The 20,689-nt window shown below is 39.6% G+C and overlaps 1 protein-coding gene across 1 annotated transcript; it reads right to left on the bottom strand.

Annotated features, from left to right (window-relative positions):
* On the bottom strand, window positions 1–12,245 carry LOC147310804 (uncharacterized). Its single transcript, XM_086267299.1, has 5 exons — window positions 11,806–12,245; window positions 8,987–9,114; window positions 4,638–4,758; window positions 2,789–2,943; window positions 1–1,037 (listed from the first exon to the last, which is right to left on the bottom strand). The coding sequence occupies exons 1-5, from the start codon at window positions 11,873–11,875 to the stop codon at window positions 963–965; spliced, it is 549 nt and encodes a 182-aa protein (XP_086123425.1). The 5' UTR covers window positions 11,876–12,245; the 3' UTR covers window positions 1–962.
* Window positions 12,246–20,689: the final 8,444 nt, after the last annotated feature.

The raw sequence follows: 20,689 nt of genomic DNA, 5'->3' as shown, positions 1-20,689 counted from the left end.
TTACATACACTTACACTCTTACATACATTTACACACTTACATACACTTACACTCTTACATACATTTTCAGTGTGCACTTCTTCTGTTCTGGGACTTTCTAGGGTTTCTAGGGTTCAAGCTACAGTGAACTGATCTAAAGGCTGAAAGTGCTTTGAAGTCAGAACAGTTTGACAAATTTGTTTATTTATATTTTCTTTTTGTGTTAAGTTTTGTGTATTGAAATATTTTATTTCCCCAATTCTTTGTCTGAAAGTCTGTTGACATTGCTACATAAGTAATGTGTCTAACTGATGGTTTCTCAGTATACATGTAGTATTTTCAGTTGACACCCACAGAGTCATCCAGAGTTGGACTTTGCTTTGAGTACATGCTAAACAGGCAAATCTTCCAGGACCAGAACATGTTACATCTTGGATTAAGTAAATGTCATTACTGTTGTTTCCATTAAAGTTTTTGGCCTTTGGGTGGTGGATGAATGTCCTACAGAAAGATGGGGATTCTAAGCCCAGATTCTGCTCCCTTACCCTGGATGGGTCATCAGTGACCTGGTTAATATCAACAAGTTTAAATAAGAATAATTAACAATAATTCTACTATTATCTGTCTATACTGTTTTTCCTTTTGGTAATTGTAAAAATTGAAAGGTTTAGACAAACAGCCTTGTGATGGTGTTAGGTAAGCCTAACTCATCACGTGTGCTAATCCTAATCCTACGAAGCACCAACCATAAAACAAATGCCTGAAATCCAGACATACCATTAAATGTGCTGTGCATGTCCACGCCGTTTAGACTAACCATCAGAAAACATACAAACAACATCAAAAAACAACTTGGTAAAGACCCCAACAGGTGAATCTTTTCCATACCTACGCAGTAGTCCTCTGACTTGTACTAAATGGTGTTGGCAGCATTCCTAGGTTTAATACTCGTGATATTTATGGATGATTGCCATAAGCAGCAGTTAAGGTTTGGGAGATTTCCTGGGTCTGGTGTTTTCATACACAACACTTTCCATCTCTTCTTTCTTCTGCTTTTTCTAAGGAACACAAAACCGACAGACACATTGTTGTTGTGTGTTTTTAGATGAATACAGCACACTATACACAGAGTTGCTGCCATGTGTGGCTTATTAGATATTTGCATCAACAGGCAGCTTAACAGGTGTACCTTAAAAAGCGTATAGACACACCTACCCTCTGTGGTTACTTTGATATGAATGGCTCTTATTTACTGCATGACTCCTAATTATTATACACAAATTACACACTGTTAGCAGAAATCATAGACAGTATAAAACATGGATGTAGGTCCTGATTTGGAAAAATGAAGTCAGTGAAGTGGCTTAAAGCTGCATTCTATCTGAAGGCCACCAGGTGGCCGTAGCTGTGGTTGCAAACAGACTTCCAGTCCTGTGGAGGAACAGCTGACCTCTGTAAACACTTTCCTGCTGAGCTTCAGTCACTCGATCTGGGTCATGTCTGCTCGTAAATATTATTAATATTATGTTTGAAAGTGGAGGGTTGTCTTTGGTGTGCACCTAGAGCTACATGCTGTCCGTCTCATCAGTGTGCAGTTTCATCATGACCGTTTTTTGTGACCAAATGGAAATGACAGAAATCCTCACATCGAGGCTTCAAGTGCTGTTTTTACACTAGGAAGAAGGGGGTGGGTTATCTCACACTGAGTGTGCTATACAAAAACACTCAACCGCATAAAAACTGCTTTGGTTTAGTTGTTTTGCAAGCTTCAGCTATCTCAGTCATATTTCAGTGGGTTAGCATCTACAAACTGATATCAGCTGAAAATGTCTGAACTGATAAAATCAGCTACGTCTGCTAAAAACCCAGTGAGAAAGCTTTCCGTCTTCTTGGTAATGCATCTGGTTTCTTCTTCATTACCTCTACCGTTGATGAGTTAAAGCTGATGAGCTCGCTATTTTGAATATTACTGCCTGCAAACATGTGCAGAGAGACACGGTGTCGTTTGCAGATATTTTAGGATTTGACCTCTGCACAGGAGCTGAGGAACGGTTCAGCTAATGGCTCTTACAGAATGATGCTCATAAGAACTAATATCTGTCCTACACCACTGAATTTTGCATTCAAGCCCAATAGAGTGATTTGTATTCATGTATACTGAGATTTTTCTAAAATTGAACATGCTCTTTCCCCAGACAACTCACAACTGCTGAGCTGAGAATGTTAAATTATAGCTTACAATCCACAAATTTAGCTTACAGAGAAAAGAAAGATGATGCCTCAGTTCCCTCATTAGCCCAGTCCACTGCACTACAGCTCTCTCCTCATCTTTCAATCAGACACATATGGACAGTAAACTGTGTCTAATTTTCATCCCTAATGTCGTCTGCAGTTTATGAAGTTTCTCGTGACTCCAGCTGTGACATAAAGCTGTCGGACATGATGTGGCAATTTGGTTTTAAAATATTGAATTAATGATATGAAAGAAACTTGTGAGGAAAGTAACCCCCTGAACCCAGATCAGTGATAAGAATGACATAAAAAGGCAGAAACCATCTTTCTGAAGTGAATTCCTGATCCAGTAACATGGATAACCTCACCATGTTTTCTACTGTCAGTCACATATAACTTTGACCATTTCTATTTTGTGTCATATGTTTTCTACTTTCACTAACACTGATCAAGAGAAGCAGGCCCAGGAGGCGTCTGTGTACAAAGGTATCTCCATGGTTACCCCATTTTGATCCTTTTACCTGCTTTGGCTACTTTTATGTGGACAAATGAGTGAAATCCATCTTCTTATTCTTACCCATATAGCAATGGTTATGCAGGTGATTGTCAGGCTGTAGACCAATAAAGCACAAGATCCCGCCCACATCACCACCTCTGGGATTAATGGAGGATTGCATGGACAGTCCTTAACAGGTATGATGCTGTCGTTGATTGATGTCCAATTCTTCCCATCTGAAATTCCATAAGAGTACAGTTTATATTATTATCATTATATATTATATTTCACATTCATGTGGGAAAAGTACCTCTGAAATCCTTCCTTGATGTCCCCACCTAAACCTCACTGTTGGTGTGGTGTTTTGGGGTACTTTGTGACCTCCAAACATGGCATGCATGATGGCATCCAAAGAGTTTTCCAGTTTTAGTCTCATCTGACACGACTATATTTCCCAGTATTGCACAGGCTTGTCTAAATGTTGTTCAGCAAACTTTAAATTCACTTTAACATGTTTGTTTTTACAGCATTAGAGTCTGAATAATGGCGGCTGAGTGCATTACTTATTGTTTTCAAAGGAGCTTGCAAAGAAAAGCGTCTGGACTTCTTTAAGTTGCTTGAAGACGTTTCACCTCTCATCCGAGAAGCTTCTTCAGTTCATGTTTTCTTTGAAACGATCATACCTGCTGATCCCAGGTCAGATGCTCCTTGGCTCTCCTGATCATGCTGTTCATTCTGTCTGAAATCTGTCTGGTTGTGGCCAGTTTATGGTGAAATTATGTTCTTTCCACTTGCAGATTATGGCCCCAACAATGCTCACTGGACCCTTCAGTATTTTAGGAAGCAACAACAACTGGTGGGGAGCAGCAGTGAGTAGCAGGGCTGCTTACCCCACTCCCCTCCCCACATGACTGATTTCAGCTGTCGTGACATCCCGTGCCTTTCACACCTCCCTTTCTGCATGTGTTCAATACTTTTTCAATGTCATTTATGATTATTCCTCATAATCTCATTTGTGAGCATCTGTGGTTTCATTTGTTGGTTTGTGTGGACTGCAGATCTGGTCAGAATTCAAAGTTAGCATTAAATTAGCACCTTTAGAAATATATGTACTTAAAACTGGTGACATGTTTCATATTTATTTTACCCGCTGTGAACCTTTAGAGCCTCGTCAGCGGGGAGAAGAGACTTTGTAATGTATTTGTTCTGCTCAGACAGTGTTCCTGTGCAGTGACCTGGATGTGGGGAAGACCCTCTGCTGTCCTCAATACTGTTTGCAGGGACTTTCAATCTCCTGACCACACAGACATACATGTGGTCCTACCAGCTGCAGGGACTCTGCATAACTATGATCGAATAACCTAATTAAGCAGGGAGTCAAAGACTGAGTGTGAAAAGTCTCTTTATCTGAGTCTGTGATGTGCAAAGAGCGTAACCAGACTCCAGGAGGCTGCAACTCACCAGCACTTGTTTTTGTTTTAAGCTTTGTGAGACTCTGCAAGAGGAATTTAAAAGTTTTTGGATTCAGTCTTACCTCACATAATTCTATGCGGTTGTATGTAGAAAATAAACAGAACAGATAAATTATTGAATTACCAGGTTCATAACTGCTGGATTCATTTTTACTGTTTGTTGCACTTAATGTCACTATTTGGCATGTAGGTAGGTGGGAGGTGCACCCGAACGCAGCAAACTCGGTCATATAAGAAACTAGACATGGAACAAACAGAGCGCACAGCATCAGGCGCTCGCACGACACCGAGGAAAACTGAGGACTTGGACATACATGAGGTAAAAGGACAGAGAAGAGACACCTGGGTAACACACAGACTAAGACATACAAACATAGAGACAATCAGACAATTCATGATCTCACACACAGAATGGAAAGCAATGGTTTTCTTAATGAGTTTGTGTGTACGTGTTTTACCGGTCACATTGACTTGGATTCTCTGACAGCTCTGTTTGTATGGTGGAGGATAAATCTTCTCAGTGATGCAGGAATACACCCCACTCTCACTCACTGTGACTTCAAACTGTGCAGTGTGGTTCTGTATAAAGAAAACAAGCAATCATTCACCATCATTTCAACTGAATTCATTGAATGGAGTGAGTCCAGGTGTTTCCGGCATCTGGCTGGGATGTCACTCAGGCCGAGGAGAGATGTCTCAGGCATGTCCTACCACATGGAGACCCCGAGGCACGTCCAGGAGATGATTTTTCGGTTTCGGATTTTCCAGTGTCCCACCGGCAGTGTTGGTCAAGTTACTTGAAAAAAGTAATCAGTAACTAATTACTGATTACCTCCCGAAAAAAGTAATCCTGTTTCTTTACTGATCACTTATTTTCAAAAGTAATTAGTTACTTAGTTACTTTTTAAAACATGATTTATCCCCTAAATAGGTAATGACGTCTTGGATCTTTCAGCCCAATTCTACTTTTTCTGCATAATCCATCATACAGAATGTAATCAAATGAAAACGTCTCTTTTTAAACTTTAAAACTTTATGCATCAAGCAAAGATTTAATTATCTGCAACATTCTCTGACTGGAAGAAATTTGTTTAACATCTAAACCTATTTTCTGCACATTCCAGCACATAAGATAAAGTAGTGTTTTGTGTTTACACTCAGTCTTTTAAATAGACGCAAGTAAAACAGCAGAAAACAAATAAAAAAGTCAAAGACTCAGCGGTCCTGTTGCTCTATTTTCACCTGTAGAGCAGGAGTGGGGCAGGCGGAGGTTTGCCCTGGGGCAGGTGTGCCGCGGCGGTCAGTGGAAGGATACGGCAGTTTCTCTGTGAATGTCACATTCCAGCGGCAGCGTATTTGGTGCTTTCTCGGGCGTTTAGGGGTTTTTTCGCTGTAAAAAGAAGTTTTCTTCCCACGCACAGCGGACACTAATGTTTTTGTCCCTTTTTATGGAATCAAACTCAAAGTAAGGTCAGTACTTCCACGCTTTAAACGCTGCACGCTCATACTCTCTCTGCAATCGATATATGATCCGTTGTTGATCTGCACACAGCTGTTGTCACGAACGTCGCACTCGCTTACGTCACTGTCGTGAGACATTCTCGCAGAAAAATCACGGTTTTAGTAACGCAGTGTGCTTACGGGAAAGTAACAGTGATCTAATTACCTTTTTTGCAATAGTAATCCCTTACTTTACTCGTTACTTGAAAAAAGTAATTGGATTACAGTAACGCGTTACTTGTAAGGCGTTACTGTAATCCACCAGACGAGGTGGCCATAGAGCGGGAGCCTCGTCAGCCATGTTTAGACTGTTGCCCCACAGACCCAGTCAGCAGCACACAATCAGCTCATGCATGGATGCCTCTGAATGTTCACACTGATTGAAATAGAGCACGTACTTTATTAACTAAAAATAAAATATTTACTTTTCTTATCTACGCTGTTTCTGTGACTCCGTCTTTCTCTGAGTTGATTTATTTGAACTATTGTTCAGATTAACTGAAAATCTCATTTCTATTAAAAATGCTTTTATCATTTTAATATGGCTCATAACATTGAGTTATAGAGCTTTTTTATATGTTTAATTCAAAGGAGCAAGTTTGAAAGAAGCAGAGCTCATTAGGTTCACACATGGGTTAAACATAGATGGTTGTCATGTGCTCAGACTGCACATGTCCACACCATCTCAGCCTCGCCTCTCCAAACTGCTCAACCTGAACCTCTGATGTTCTCATTTCTAATCCTGTCATTCTGGACTCTCCCAGTGAAAATCTTGAAAACTCTGCCACTTCCAGTCCAGTATCCTGTCTCTTTTGTCAATGCCCCCATCTCCAAACCATACATCAAAGCTCTCACTAACATCTGGTAAACCTCCCCTTTCACTCTTGCTACTATTGTTCTGTCACCCTGCCTCCTCTTCACCACTCTTGTGCTCTGTCCGTTGCCTTGGATGGCTGACTTCAGTAAACTCATCTACCACACATGTCTCATTTACCCGGCTTTACACAGGCTTTTTCCAAAATATTAGAGAAAATACAAGAGGAAAGAGTAATCAATAATTACTGCAGTATGCATTAAGTATATATATATATATATAATCACACCACCACACAGTACTGACCCACACATATGGTTCTTACACACACACTGGACTTTCTGGACTTTGGTTTTGCACAACACTGGTCACTATATTCTTCATTTCCGGTTAATACTTGTACAGCTGCTGTTATTGTGTATATATTTATTTATATTTAGATTCCTTCATACATTCTTATATAGTTCTATATTGTGTATTTTGTTGTACAGTTATTTTATTTTCAACTTTAATTTATATATTTATCTTTATCTTATTCTTCCCAGTTAAATTTACCCTTCATTCTAATTTGTGTTGTACAGTTATTTCATTTTTAACCTTAATTTATATTTTATTCCTTCCTAGTTAAATTTACCCTTTTTAATTTTTCATATTTATTTCCTATCTTATTCATAGCCTTTTCCTTTTTTGTTTTCTTTAGGTCACGAGCAGTTGTCCAAGCATTTCACTACATATCGTACTGTGTATGACTGTGTACGTGACAAATAAAATTTGAATTTGAATTTGAATTTATATATATAGTCTGAAAGTGTGTGACACAGAGCTCAGTGACGTCAGTATTATCTTTTTGTGTGTGGTGAAATGATACAATCATGCCAGTCATGCACATCCTGATTATAGGAGAGACGTTACATTTAGAAATTAAAAATAAGTTACATGTGTTTATGTGTATGTCTTAAAAATATACATAACATACATAACACTGATTTATGAATACTGACCAACTGACTGCAACAAGTATAGTAATGTTGCTTAAAGTGCTATTTACAGGGATTTTGCTGTTGATCACGGGTGGCAGTTTCTATACTTGACCTTTATCGTGCTTACAGAAGAAGAAAGGTGATAATGTTCAGCCACACTAAAGACAAATAACTCAAACTAAAATGTGAGTTACCTGAAAAAATAAAAACTACACTTCAGAAAACAAGGAAAACACTGAAAAGACATTGTATATTCACAATATGTATATAATGCTATGCACAACACACACACACACACACACACACACACACACACACACACACACACACACACATATATATATATATATATATATATACATATATAATATTGTGACACTACATTAATGAAATAAAATTTAATTTAATGTAAAACATTACTTAAATGTCTTTCTGCACATACTGTTGTGGATCTTTTGCATGAATTTTTACATCAATCAGTTGAATTTGAAGTTCATATGTGGTTTGGGGGTCTGTGGGGGAGGTATGATCTGAAGCAACCACATAAATTGGTTTAACAGTCAGTGAAACTGTAATACAGCTTTCTAAAGAAGTCAGCCTGACATTTAGTTAAAGGAATATTATACCAACAGCCACTGATTACTGTTTCATCCATATGCTGACGTATGATGTCACCAAGAGCCTTTGACTCAACATGAAACAGTAACCCAACACAGGTACAGCTTCTCCCTCCTCAGTTTGTCCTTCCCATCATTTCTTTCGGGGTTAATAAAGTATTTCTGATTTTGATTCTTTTCACTTGCACTGAACGGTTTGCATACAGTTGTCATTGTTCTTAAAACACAGTGACAACAAAGATTGTGATGATGTTCCTATGCTAAGGCCATCACAGTCCCCAGATCTCAACTCCGCTCATACACCTATGGGACATTTTGAAGTCTCAGACAGAGCTCTCGATTTCTGTCATCAAAGCTTCAAATGACAAAGTGTCTTTTTGAAGACAGGGGACGACGACGGGGACCAAAGATGTTCCGCACAAAGATGCGTAATACCTCACAAAAATAGATATAGAGGTCCATGCAGCAATTTTAATTGTCAGCTTGCCATCACATGTCGATGTCACGGCCTTGATTGCTCACAGCTTTCAAAATTCAGTGCATCTGCATTGTGATACTGCACACTGTGAACAAATAGAAACCCCAACTTGCATGGGATCTCAGTGCAGTGCAGAGGAGACACTGTGGTTTTCCCGTGTGGCAGAGATCAGCAGTTCTTGCAATCTGACTTTCATTTCATCAAAGTTTTCTCTGAGACATAAATGAATACTATGACTTCAACATAAACTGTTTACATTACTGTGGTGCATACTGGCTAGGTGTGCTGCATGTGCTCCAGCGCCTATGACACAGAAATTCAACATATTTGAATGATACAAAAATCTATACTGAAAGGTTTTTAATGAATGTCCTTAGTAAGGAAACAGCTAAAGAAAGCTACAAGCTCACACACTGACCTTATCCAGGCTGACTTTACTGATGGGTTTGTCATTGAAGATTAGCTGATATTTCATCTCTGAGGCTTGGATACGTGGACATGGAAACATCACTTTACTGGATTCGGTCACTGAGATGACAGGTCCACCTGATGGACAAAAACAGAGTCCAAGCAACAAAGGATGAGGTTGTGCAGAGGCTACCTGTCATAATGGACAAACAGCAATGCTCAGCGTTGTAATGTACAAGCATGATGTGCGTGCTCCCAGGACCTGGAAGACTGTGAAACCTGAATACATGTAAGCAGTACATTTTTCTCACCCAACCCCAACAATGTTGTAACCCATGCCAACGTGAACTGTTGCACTTTTCTCTGCTTTTGTTCAATGTTCTGCTCAAAGTTAGTATGAACACAAAACAAATAGTAAGTCAGTCAAAATATTTATGAAGCACTTTTAGGCACAGCTCTCACTGACACAGCTCTACTGTGTGCAAATGTACACACCCCACGAGTAAACAGCTGTATACTGGCAACAACAACCAGAGAACAGCAGGTTACTAATGTAGGTACAGTGAATTATAGCAACACACACAGGGGAGGTCCTAGCCTAAAGATAAGGCTGCATCAGTGTCCTTAAAGACACCCCAGTGTTCAAGATGAGCCACAACAGTGCTTCAATCCAGCAAAAGGTGCAGCCTGGTCAGGGCTGCTTTATCTCCCAACTTTGACACTAGTAACAGATCAGTGGTCACTTCACAGATTTAAAGGAGTGTTTTTGTTCCCTACTGGTGGAGAAATAAAACTCCTAGAATGAAAATGAACAAAACAGAGCATTCAGCCTGCCCTTGTTTGATGTCATTGACACAACCTGTAGTATCATCACTGGTTCTGCAAACTTGCTGGAACATGCTGCTCTGACACAACTCTGATGTCCAGCTCAGGTTTGCCACTCCAGGCTCAAATCCCATCCCTGCAGGCACGCTCTGATCTGTGGTCGAACTGGGATTTCTGTCAGTTGTTGTCAAAGAAGAACTGAAACATGAACCAAAACATTTTCAGCTTCTTACCTGGAATTCCCCAGTTTACAATTTTTCAGTCAACAAGTAAAATATGATCCAGGTTACGTTTTAGGAAAATCAGGGTTAACTAGAGAGTGTCGTGCTGCTGTACCCCTAACACACTTTTCAAACCGCTGTATTTTCTTTTAAACTGTGAGTGTTCCTGGACATCAGACTTGATCCTCTCATGACTGTTTTTAACCTAAATATGATGGCACATGGAGCTTCTATGCACGGTGTTAACCTCAGTGTCTTTATACTGTTGGAAGAAACCAGACAGCCCAGCATGGAAAGGGCAATCAAAACCAGGAAGGTAAGAAACCAGAAAATTGAAGCACCACTGACACAACACACTGAAAGAAATGTGTCAGAATGTGTGAAAAGGCTCTTTGACTGAAACCTACGAGTATAATCCTTTTGTTTTCTTTATTTGTCCAAACACAGATTGTCTCCTTAAAATCTTGTACTGGGATCACTCAGCAGCCAGTTTCTCAGGGACGCTTCATTAGCACTGGTTGGACCCTTTTGACTTGATTCAACAAGCTGCTGGAAACAGTCCTTGGAGATTTTGGTCCATATTCCCATGTGAAGGCCATTTGAGTCATTTTTACAGTGTACATACATATCAGTGCATAAACTGTGCAGGAATCACTGATTGATCCATGTTTTCAAATCTGAATTTGTTCTTTCTTTAAGTGCTGCTGACACTGTGTATGAACAAACACTGTCTCAGAAAATTTAAACTCACAGTCTTTTAAATTACTACTATTATCATCATTATTTTTTTTTTTAAGTGTTTATGATTTGTCACACTTTTGTGACCATAAAAGAAGAAGCTTCTGTTTATTACTAAGAGCTTTGCAACAGTTTCTCTTTGTGTTGTATGAAACAATAAAGTAACTGTTGGATCATTCACAGTCATGGTGTTCTCGGTTTACTCTTCTTTATTGCTAGTATCTCTAGTTTTGTATTCTGGACTGTCTTTGTTTTAAGAAAGGATTTGTGTTCATATGTTTATCTGTTTGTGCTTTAGTCCCTCGCCCTGCTGTGCTGATTGTAGTTTTCTTAGGTACCTTTTGTCTCCATGTCTGCTCTGTGGATGGTTTCGTCTTCTCAGTCAGGTTTCTGCTTTAAATAGCTGGAACATGTCTGGCCATTCTCCTCTGAACTCTCAAATTAAAAAGGCAACGTCGCCCAGAGATATTGTCTCATTTTCAGGGCTGTTCTTTCTGTGGTGCAGCACAGTGTAAAAGTGTAGTTATTCACAGTTTTACTGCTATAAAAACCAGCGTTCCTGTGATTGTGTGTGGCAGAATATGACATCTAGGTCATTCATTCTGAGGTTATATACCTCACATCTGATTCATCCAGTATCCAGTCAAAGAGCTGCACTAAAGAATAACTCACTCTTTAGTTTTTCTCGTTTTTTGAGCCCGTCAGTTTGCATAGTTTTCCGAGTCAAGCCAGCTTATCAAACTTTCCCGTGTGAGGGTTTATGTCAGTGTAGATTTGACTTTCTACTGTTTCTCAGAGTGTACATGTTGTGTACTAAAAGTTATTTGTGAGCCATGTATTAGTATTTCATTTGGTGTCCCACAGTATGCAGTACAAGAAAGAACATTTTGTGTCCATAACAAACTCGCTTTATAACCACTGCAAAGTCAGTAAAAGCACAAGAATCCGACACGCGACAGCTCTGTCATTCTGAAAGTCGTCACATTGATTAATACACTCACTTATACAAATAACTGAAGTTATTTCACAAATTCACTGGTCTTACCTGAGCATTCTGTGCCTTCTCCATCACTGAAGCACACCATCACCACCATCCACAGAGCCCTCAGCCTCATCTTGCTGTCCTCTGAAGCTAAGCTGCCCGTGTTTGATGCTGGTCTGTGACGAGGACAGATTTTGTTTCCTGTAAGGTGTGAGGGGGGTTATCACAGTCCTCACTACGTGAAAGCTATTTGCCACGTGCTAACAAACACCATGTTCAGTAAAGAGAAGTGAGTGACTGTCAGGTAGGAACATTTCCTGTGTGAAGCTATGAAACCATAGAAAACGAATACCCACGTGTCCCCACACACACACACGCACAGTTACAGTTGCTTTTGTTTGTTTGTTTTGTTTTTGAAGCAGTGGGCACTGAAACTAAACCTGCACTTTGTTGTTGTAGCTGATACTGGCTGTCAGTCAGCTTTTATTCGCAGAGTAACAAAAAAGAACACAAAACAGAGACTTTTGATGTGATCCACTTTCACCCATCTGTGTGACTTGCTGTGGTCTGTAGTTCTCCCTCACCCACTAACTGCATGTGTGTTTTGTTTGTCTCGCATGTGTGTGAAAAATCCATTGTATGTGCAAATGTACACTTTCAGACTGGATATGTTTGTTGGACGTGTTTATATGGGTGTACATGTTGCTGCAGACTCACCTGTAAACTGTGTGTGTGTGTGTGTGTGTGTGTGTGTGTGTGTGTGTGTGTGTGTGTGTGTGTGTGTGTGTGTGTGTGTGTGTGTGTGTGTGTCCACATGTTTCACTTTCACACATTTTTTAAATTATTTTAAGAAATTAAAACAAAATGGAAAAAAGACCAAATCTGTGGGTTTTGAAAACCAGCTTCAATGAAAGAAACTGACACAAATGAAAAGGGGGGCCCATATGAACCTATCTCTCTCTCACTTTCTGTATTAATTAATTAATTAATTAAAAAGGTAGATAGATAGATAGATAGATAGATAGATAGATAGATAGATAGATAGATAGATAGATAGATAGATAGATAGATAGATAGATAGATAGATAGATAGATAGATAGATAGATAGATAGAGTAAGTCCACATCATCCTCTTCATGCATGTTGTCTTACTCCAAGCTGTATAGGCTCGAAAGCCTACTACCAATTAAGCATATTAGGTGATGTGCATCTCTGTAATGAGAAGGGGTGTGGTCTAATGACATCAACATCCTATATCAGGTGTGCATAATTATTAGGCAACGTCCTTTCCGTTGGCAAAATGGGTCAAAAGAAGGACTTGACAGGCTCAGAAAAGTCAAAAATAGTGAGATATCTTGCAGAGGGATGCAGCAGTCTCAAAATTGCAAAGCTTCATCGAACAATCAAGCGTTTCATTCAAAATAGTCAACAGGGTCGCAAGAAGCGTGTGGAAAAGCCAAGGCGCAAAATAACTGCCCATGAACTGAGAAAAGTCAAGCGTGCAGCTGCCAAGATGCCACTTGCCACCAGTTTGGCCATATTTCAGAGCTGCAACATCACTGGAGTGCCCAAAAGCACAAGGTGTGCAATACTCAGAGACATGGCCATGGTAAGAAAGGCTGAAAGACGACCACCACTGAACAAGACACACAAGCTGAAACGTCAAGACTGGGCCAAGAAATATCTCAAGACTGGTTTTTCTAAGGTTTTATGGACTGATGAAATGAGAGTGAGTCTTGATGGGCCCGTGGCTGGATTGGTAAAGGGCAGAGAGCTCCAGTCCGACTCAGACGCCAGCAAGGTGGAGGTGGAGTACTGGTTTGGGCTGGTATCATCAAAGATGAGCTTGTGGGGCCTTTTCGGGTTGAGGATGGAGTCAAGCTCAACTCCCAGTCCTACTGCCAGTTTCTGGAAGACACCTTCTTCAAGCAGTGGTACAGGAAGAAGTCTGCATCCTTCAAGGAAAACACGATTTTCATGCAGGACAATGCTCCATCACACGCGTCCAAGTACTCCACAGCGTGGCTGCAAGAAAGGGTATAAAAGAAGAAAAACTAATGACATGGCCACCTTGTTCACCTGATCTGAACCCCATTGAGAACCTGTGGTCCATCATCAAATGTGAGATTTACAAGGAGGGAAAACAGTACACCTCTCTGAACAGTGTCTGGGAGGCTGTGGTTGCTGCTGCACGCAATGTTGATGGTGAACAGATCAAAACACTGACAGAATCCATGGATGGCAGGCTTTTGAGTGTCCTTGCAAAGAAAGGTGGCTATATTGGTCGCTGATTTGTTTTTGAATGTCAGAAATGTATATTTGTGAATGTGGAGATGTTATATTGGTTTCACTGGTACAAATAAATCATTGAAATGGGTATATATTTGTTTTTTGTTAAGTTGCCTAATAATTATGCACAGTAATAGTCACCTGCACACACAGATATCCCCCTAAAATAGCTAAAACTAAAAACAAACTAAAAACTACTTCCAACAACATTCAGCTTTGATATTAACAAGTTTTTTGGGTTCACTGAGAACATGGTTGTTGTTCAATAATAAAATTATTCCTCAAAAATACAACTTGCCTAATAATTCTGCACTCCCTGTAATATTTCTAATAAATACAAGTAAAGGATAAGTCCGTTTATAATTAACAATGAACCAGTTAAGACGTTATATCCACAACAGTGAAATTCATTTGGTGAGTAGTTGCCCTGTATGTTAGTACATGTACTAACATACAGGGCATGTCAAAGTTGTAACAAAGTTGCCTCGTGAAGAATTAACACGCAATGTTAAAACATTCAGTTTTTCAGAATTTACATAAATGTTTCAGTAATGTGGATTCAGTTCAGCCACATAAATTCACACGGTGCCAGTTTACAGCAAGAGTCGCTTCAACGTGCTTTGTTGATGATCCCTATGAGCAAGCACTACCCGCAGGTGTGGGGAGGAAGACGTCTGCTCTGTGGAAAGGTTAATAATGTGGTTATGCTTCCATCTCATGTGTTGAGTTGATATTTAAAATATGCATCTTCATAGACGGGTTGAACACACACACACACACACCACACACTGTGTGTACATGTGCAGCCATTAACCTTCCCTTGTTCCTCCAGTGACGAGCTCACAGCTTTGTGCAAGGGGATGAAAATAAAATGTCCCGACATTTCAAATTAGCAGCGTGGGCTGTGAGTTGGAAAGCTCGTCAAAGTACTGAGATACGTAATGCACATTTAAAAAATATACATATATGTAATAAGTGGGTGGAAATCTTTGATTGCTTTTTCCATTGTCTTTCTATTATAAGTCAACAGAGGAAGCCAGCAGGGGACGTCCCGCTCCCGCTGAGCGCACCACCAGGTTAAAGTTCCACTGCCTGCTCGTCTCTGTTTGTCTAATCTGCGGCTCTTTGTTGGCTTTGGCTTTGGAAAATTGGTGTTCTTATTTGGCATGCAGTCTCTTTGCACCCCACAAGTGCAGGGTTGAGCTCTAAAGTTTGAGCAACAATAAAAAAGTTAACCCCATCAGAGATTTATAGCAATGGCTCTCTTCAGCTAGTTAGTGCCAAACACAGTATGCAAGTCTGTGGCTGAGAGCTGCAGCTTGTACCTCCTCCTCTTCCTTCCTCTCTGCAGCAGCCCCAAGTGTTCTGCTGTAAAAAAAATCAACTGTCTTATTGAAGCCAGCAGGTCTCCCATTTAAAATGGTTTAATTCCATCATTGTAACACTGACAGGTGGATTCTTGGGATTAGACAAAGTTTTTTTCTGTGAGTGCAAAGAAAATGAAATACAGCTGCTACATTGTTAAACTCGGTTGTGTGTGTGTGTGTGTGTGTGTGTGTGTGTGTGTGTGTGTGTGTGTGTGAGAGAGAGAGAGAGAGAGAGAGAGAAAAGCTAATTTAGCATCTTTTACCCAGCTCGAAATCACAGCATAGTCGTGTCCAACCGGCTCTAATGTTCACCAGCTGGGCAGCACCTTTATCTGGGTGCAGTGATGATAATAGTCAGATGTGACTTTGTGTTCACAGGTTTCTTCGTGAGGCGCAATGAGGACATTTTCACTGTCCACTGGTTGGACCTGGCTGAAGCTCAGGAGGTAGAGTGGGTCATCCACTGACTGGAAGACTGGTGGGTTGATCCCTGGCTGCTCCAGTTTGCATGCCAAATATGCAAATATCAATGGGCAAGAATCCTCTTAAGCACAGGAAAACATGCGGCCTGTTGTATAAAGTGCTCTGTGCGCTCCGGGAGAAAAGAAAAGCAATCAGCCCATTTAACGTTCAAGTCATGTGTGAGGGCGTTCATAAGGGACAGGTGTGCGAGTCTCTCCCATCGTCTCGTGGACCATAACTATGATTTGACACATGGAGAATGTTGTGCTCTTTGTAGCAAGCTGGTAGCTAGAAAATAATAATAATACTAGTAATATTTTCATATTGGCTCCTGATGGGACTCAGCAGATAGTCCATTGTGAAAAATGCACCATGTTTGACTATGATGATGATGCTTGGCAGTACAAACAGAAAAAACAGTAACTAATAACTTTCTGTCACACATTGACAGAGAAATGTCAAAAGGAAGAGTAGAGTGTGTTTGAACGCTGTGATACAGGTGTTACAGCACCCTCTGCACTCCTGGCCTTTCTTTGCTTTCACACAGATCTTTGAATTTTGCTGCGCAGAATGACGAGTCAGCGCAGTCTGACAGTCTGACACTAGAGGGAGCTCTCTGGAAACTCATTTCAGTTCTACATATTTGTCCTATGGAGAGAGCCATGATTGTTTTCCGCTAACTGACGTACCTCCTGCAGACCGTGCTTTGAAGAAAGCATAATATTTTTTCTTTTGTACATATAATGATTGATTTTAAAAGTGTGCTAGGTGTTAGACCCTTTAAAATAATAATAATAATAATAATAATAATTGTTGGGTTGTGTTAATATGAGCTACCAGACATACCAGAAAATAACGTATTATTATTATTTGATCCTGTCGGGGTCTCCTTTTAGTAAATTAAAATATGAAGCTTGTGTGGAACTGCATACATCACTGTGTGCACACCATAGATGGACTGGCCATCGGGCATACCGGGCATTTGCCCGGTGGGCCGCTGGCGATTTTTTGTTTTTATGGGCCGATGGATTTTTTTTTTTTTTTTAGGAAGGGTATATATAATGAAAGGTGTTGGATTGGCCAATTGGTCATGATCGACTCTGGGCTGGACCAATTACAGCCGAGGAGGCCGGATGCACCCTCCCCCTTGTTTAGCAATCACGTGATTTTCGCGGGAACTCGTGGCAAAACAATCCAAGTACCGCATCAAATGCAAGCATTTGCAGCACCGCAAAACTTTCATTCTCCGGTTCCAATACCTTCTTGTTTTTTCTTTGCCGCACAAAATAGGAATGTACAAAACAAAAGGAGAACAATGCCGGTCCGTACAAAGACAGACTCGACGAAAAGTCAAAGAAAAGATACACAGCAAATCCAGCATGTCCAAATTAACACTGTCGGATTTGATTTCAACACTATTAAAGTGTCTATATGGGTCCACACCAGAGAGTGTTAATTTAACTCTTTTTGGAGAGTTAGTACGTTAACTCTGATTTAGTGTTAAACAACAAATCTGTCTGAAGTTGATAATTTAACACTTGGTGTTAAGAGTTTATATATTAACTCTCAAAGAGTATTTTAGTTTAACTACGTAAGAGTTATCTTCTAATTCATTCTAAAAAGCAGGAATTTTACTGTTCTGAACTTCTAGAAATTTCTTTTGGAAATAAACATTTACTAAAAAGATGCAATGGTTTTTGAAAAACATTTATTCTGAACTGTGCACCACAATTTCAAAACATTTTCTGAAAGATGTAACAGTGTACATGTTCTCACTTTCATTAGAATTTTGTTTATCAAAAGGTCTGACATGGTAAATGCAAATAACAGCATCTCATCACTTATTTCTTCAATACAATATGCATGTCCTTCATTCATCCCTCTGTGGAACTTCAACGCACTTCTGCTCTCCCCCATATTCCATCTTCACAAGCATATCCTGTGTGGAGATTGAATAAAAATTAGTTGACACTAATTAATGGCACAAATAATCCAGTAAACAATTGCAGCACAGTAAAAAAAAAAGGAATCCTCTTTGAGCCATTACTTGTGTAAAGTATTTTCCCAAAAGACAAAGACACAGGCAACAGGTAATACTGAACTAAATGTAAAACCTCAACCTTTTTCATTTTTACCTAAACCGTGTGCACAAAACTCTGGAGGGATCTATGCTAACGTAGAATCCAGTCAGGACGTCAGCTACTGCTGTTTGCTCGTGTTTTTGTTTTTTTTTTATGGGCGATCGTTTTCAGGCTTCAAGTAGCACCATTATACCAACATTTCACATTCTAGACATTGTTTTAGGTGTATTTGACCAAAAGTTTGACTGAAAATTCACATGCAAGCTTTTTTTCAAGGCTGTGGTATTTGCCCGCAAACAATACCTTTCAGCTAGCTAAAACAGAATATTATGCTATCAGCGAGCAACATGGCTAATGCCTTTCACACAGCTTTGTCTCAACTCCAAAGAGCCACAGAAGTAAAAGCTCATAATAACAATTGAAACAATCTTTGAAAAAATGACTTACCAAGCATGGCAAACAACTCAAATATGTAGAGCAAAATGTTCTGAAACGGCTTCACTTCAGCTTCGATTGGAGCCGTGCTGGGGGCGGAGTCTGTGAATTTACTCTGTTGGTGTCATAGCCCGTCTAGGAGTTCAGAGTTAAGAGGTCAAGAGTTAATGTTTCCATTGTAACACCTCCAGATTTGACAGAGAAACACTCATTTTTAACACTCGATTTTAACTACTATCATTTTACACCTCAGAGTTACATTAAAAGAATGTGACTCTGCTTAGAGTAAAATTAACTCTACTTTTGCAAGGAGACTATTAACACCAAAACATTTAACACTTTTGAATTTGCTGTGTACGAGGAAAAAATCAAAGGAGTGAACGGGTCAGACCCTTACGAGCACACAGAGTGGACAAAAGACGTTAGCGTGCTGCCCAACTTTCACCACGCTCAGATTTATAATTATACGGTTCTTGGAGTGAGTGCATACACTCATGAAGTTTAGTAACTTCAGGTCACTGCAACAAGCCCAGGTACAGTTTACCGACGGATGGGTGCAGGACCTTGAAATGCACCGTGTAGAACGAAAGACCATCGTACGTATCATAAGTTTACCAGTCTCACAAATCGTCTTCATAAATACACATTCGTTAACCGTTTATTAATAGGACCTTTGAGCTCAACGGTAATTAATTAGTAGTGGAAATAATTTCTGGTACAGAAATGTAGCAGTGACAATAATACTGTATGCTGTAATCGCACTGGACAATTAGTGATACAAAACAACTGTTTTATCCTGTGAATAAAAGCATATGTTTTTGTCAGTGTACCATAATAACAGAAGCGAAACACAATATTGTGTCAGGACAATTCACTATTTATGCACAATAAATAAAGGAGCATAGCGCGACAATTTCTGTTCAGCGCCAGACTTGCTTGTAACCTATATCATCAATTATGTTAAGAAAAATGATGTAATAACTACTACAAAACTCTGACCTTTGTGGGAATGCTTGGAGCAGACTAACATGTGAGCTGGAGTGTTCTGAGACGTTATATTTGGTATATCCAGACCATCCGTCGGCTCTTACTTCGGAAACATGGCTTAAAAAATTTCTCTTCAACGACGTAATCCGATTAAAAAAACCGATCTCTTTACCCGTCGGCTTCCCGTGGCTGTCATGCGACCGGCTATTGCAGTTAATAATACAACAGCTTCTTGACATTTTTTGGGTTTCTTATTATCGCTGTGTGACTGAGTTCAATTGAAAGCCTGCGTGCGCTAGTACCTCTTGCCACAAGTTCCCAGAATCCTTTGCTGTTTTACCCCTGAATGACATCACATTTTCAATCTTTATCCTGGTGGGCCGGTCTCTAGTCAAAATGCCCGGGCCGATTTTTTGTCCCAGTCCAGCCTTGGTGCACACATGCACACAGTGATGTATCCAAGTCTGACCACGTGGATGTAAAAAGCTTCTTAAATCGGACCAGGTGCCTATTTTGTGTGTGCGTGGTACATGTTGGCCCATTATATTATATTATATTATATTATATTATATTATATTATATTATATTATATTATATTATATTATAAACTTTTCAAACAGATGACATGAGAATAGAATAGAATGAACTCATCAGCACCGATTGGTTAAGGCTGATTTAAGGGTTGGGCAGGACAGGAAATGAGCCACCGGGAACGCGCAGTGTGAGGATACGCGCTCCCACAAGTTTTTTTGGGATCCGGTGTAGCGTCAAGTCAAACTGCAGAATACCGGAAGTGAGGCGTTTTCGGCTTCACAGTAAAAGCTTAATTCCTATTTGTATGGTCCTTATATGCACTTTATTCTCAATCCTTAAATCTAAAATTTGATATACAGAGAAAAAACAAAAACTTCCTTTTTTTATGTAATATACACTGGTCTGTGTGGAGTCTGGAACTGGATTATTTCCCTCAGTTTAACTTCTACAATGACAAAAAAAAAAAAAAAAAATCCAATCTAAATTGAGATAAATAAAAAATAGAACCTAAAAGTGTTTAATATTGTGTAGCCTAGCCAAATAAACATGAGAAGTGGCATTCTCAATTTTTTTCCTAAGGCAAATGAGCTACAATTAATATACAAGAGAGTAGCCCGCTACCACAAAGTTATCATTACAATGTAAACACATAAATATGACATAAATATGTTATCATTATTTATTGTCAGTTATTAAATAATAATAATAATAATAATAATAATAATAATAATAATAATAAGGGCTCATCTTTCTAGTTTTATTGTGAAAGTCACGCCGGAAGTGCTCCGAGTG

This window comes from Aulonocara sp. 'chitande type north' Nkhata Bay, linkage group LG16 (assembly GCF_057382095.1).
Source record: "Aulonocara sp. 'chitande type north' Nkhata Bay isolate Kocher_YH1m ecotype deep benthic linkage group LG16, A_spYH_male_GT1.1, whole genome shotgun sequence".
Classification (NCBI taxonomy): Eukaryota; Metazoa; Chordata; class Actinopteri; order Cichliformes; family Cichlidae; genus Aulonocara; species Aulonocara sp. 'chitande type north' Nkhata Bay.
The sequence above is the reverse complement of the archived record's forward strand: the minus strand, read 5'-3'. Positions and strand labels throughout refer to the sequence as shown.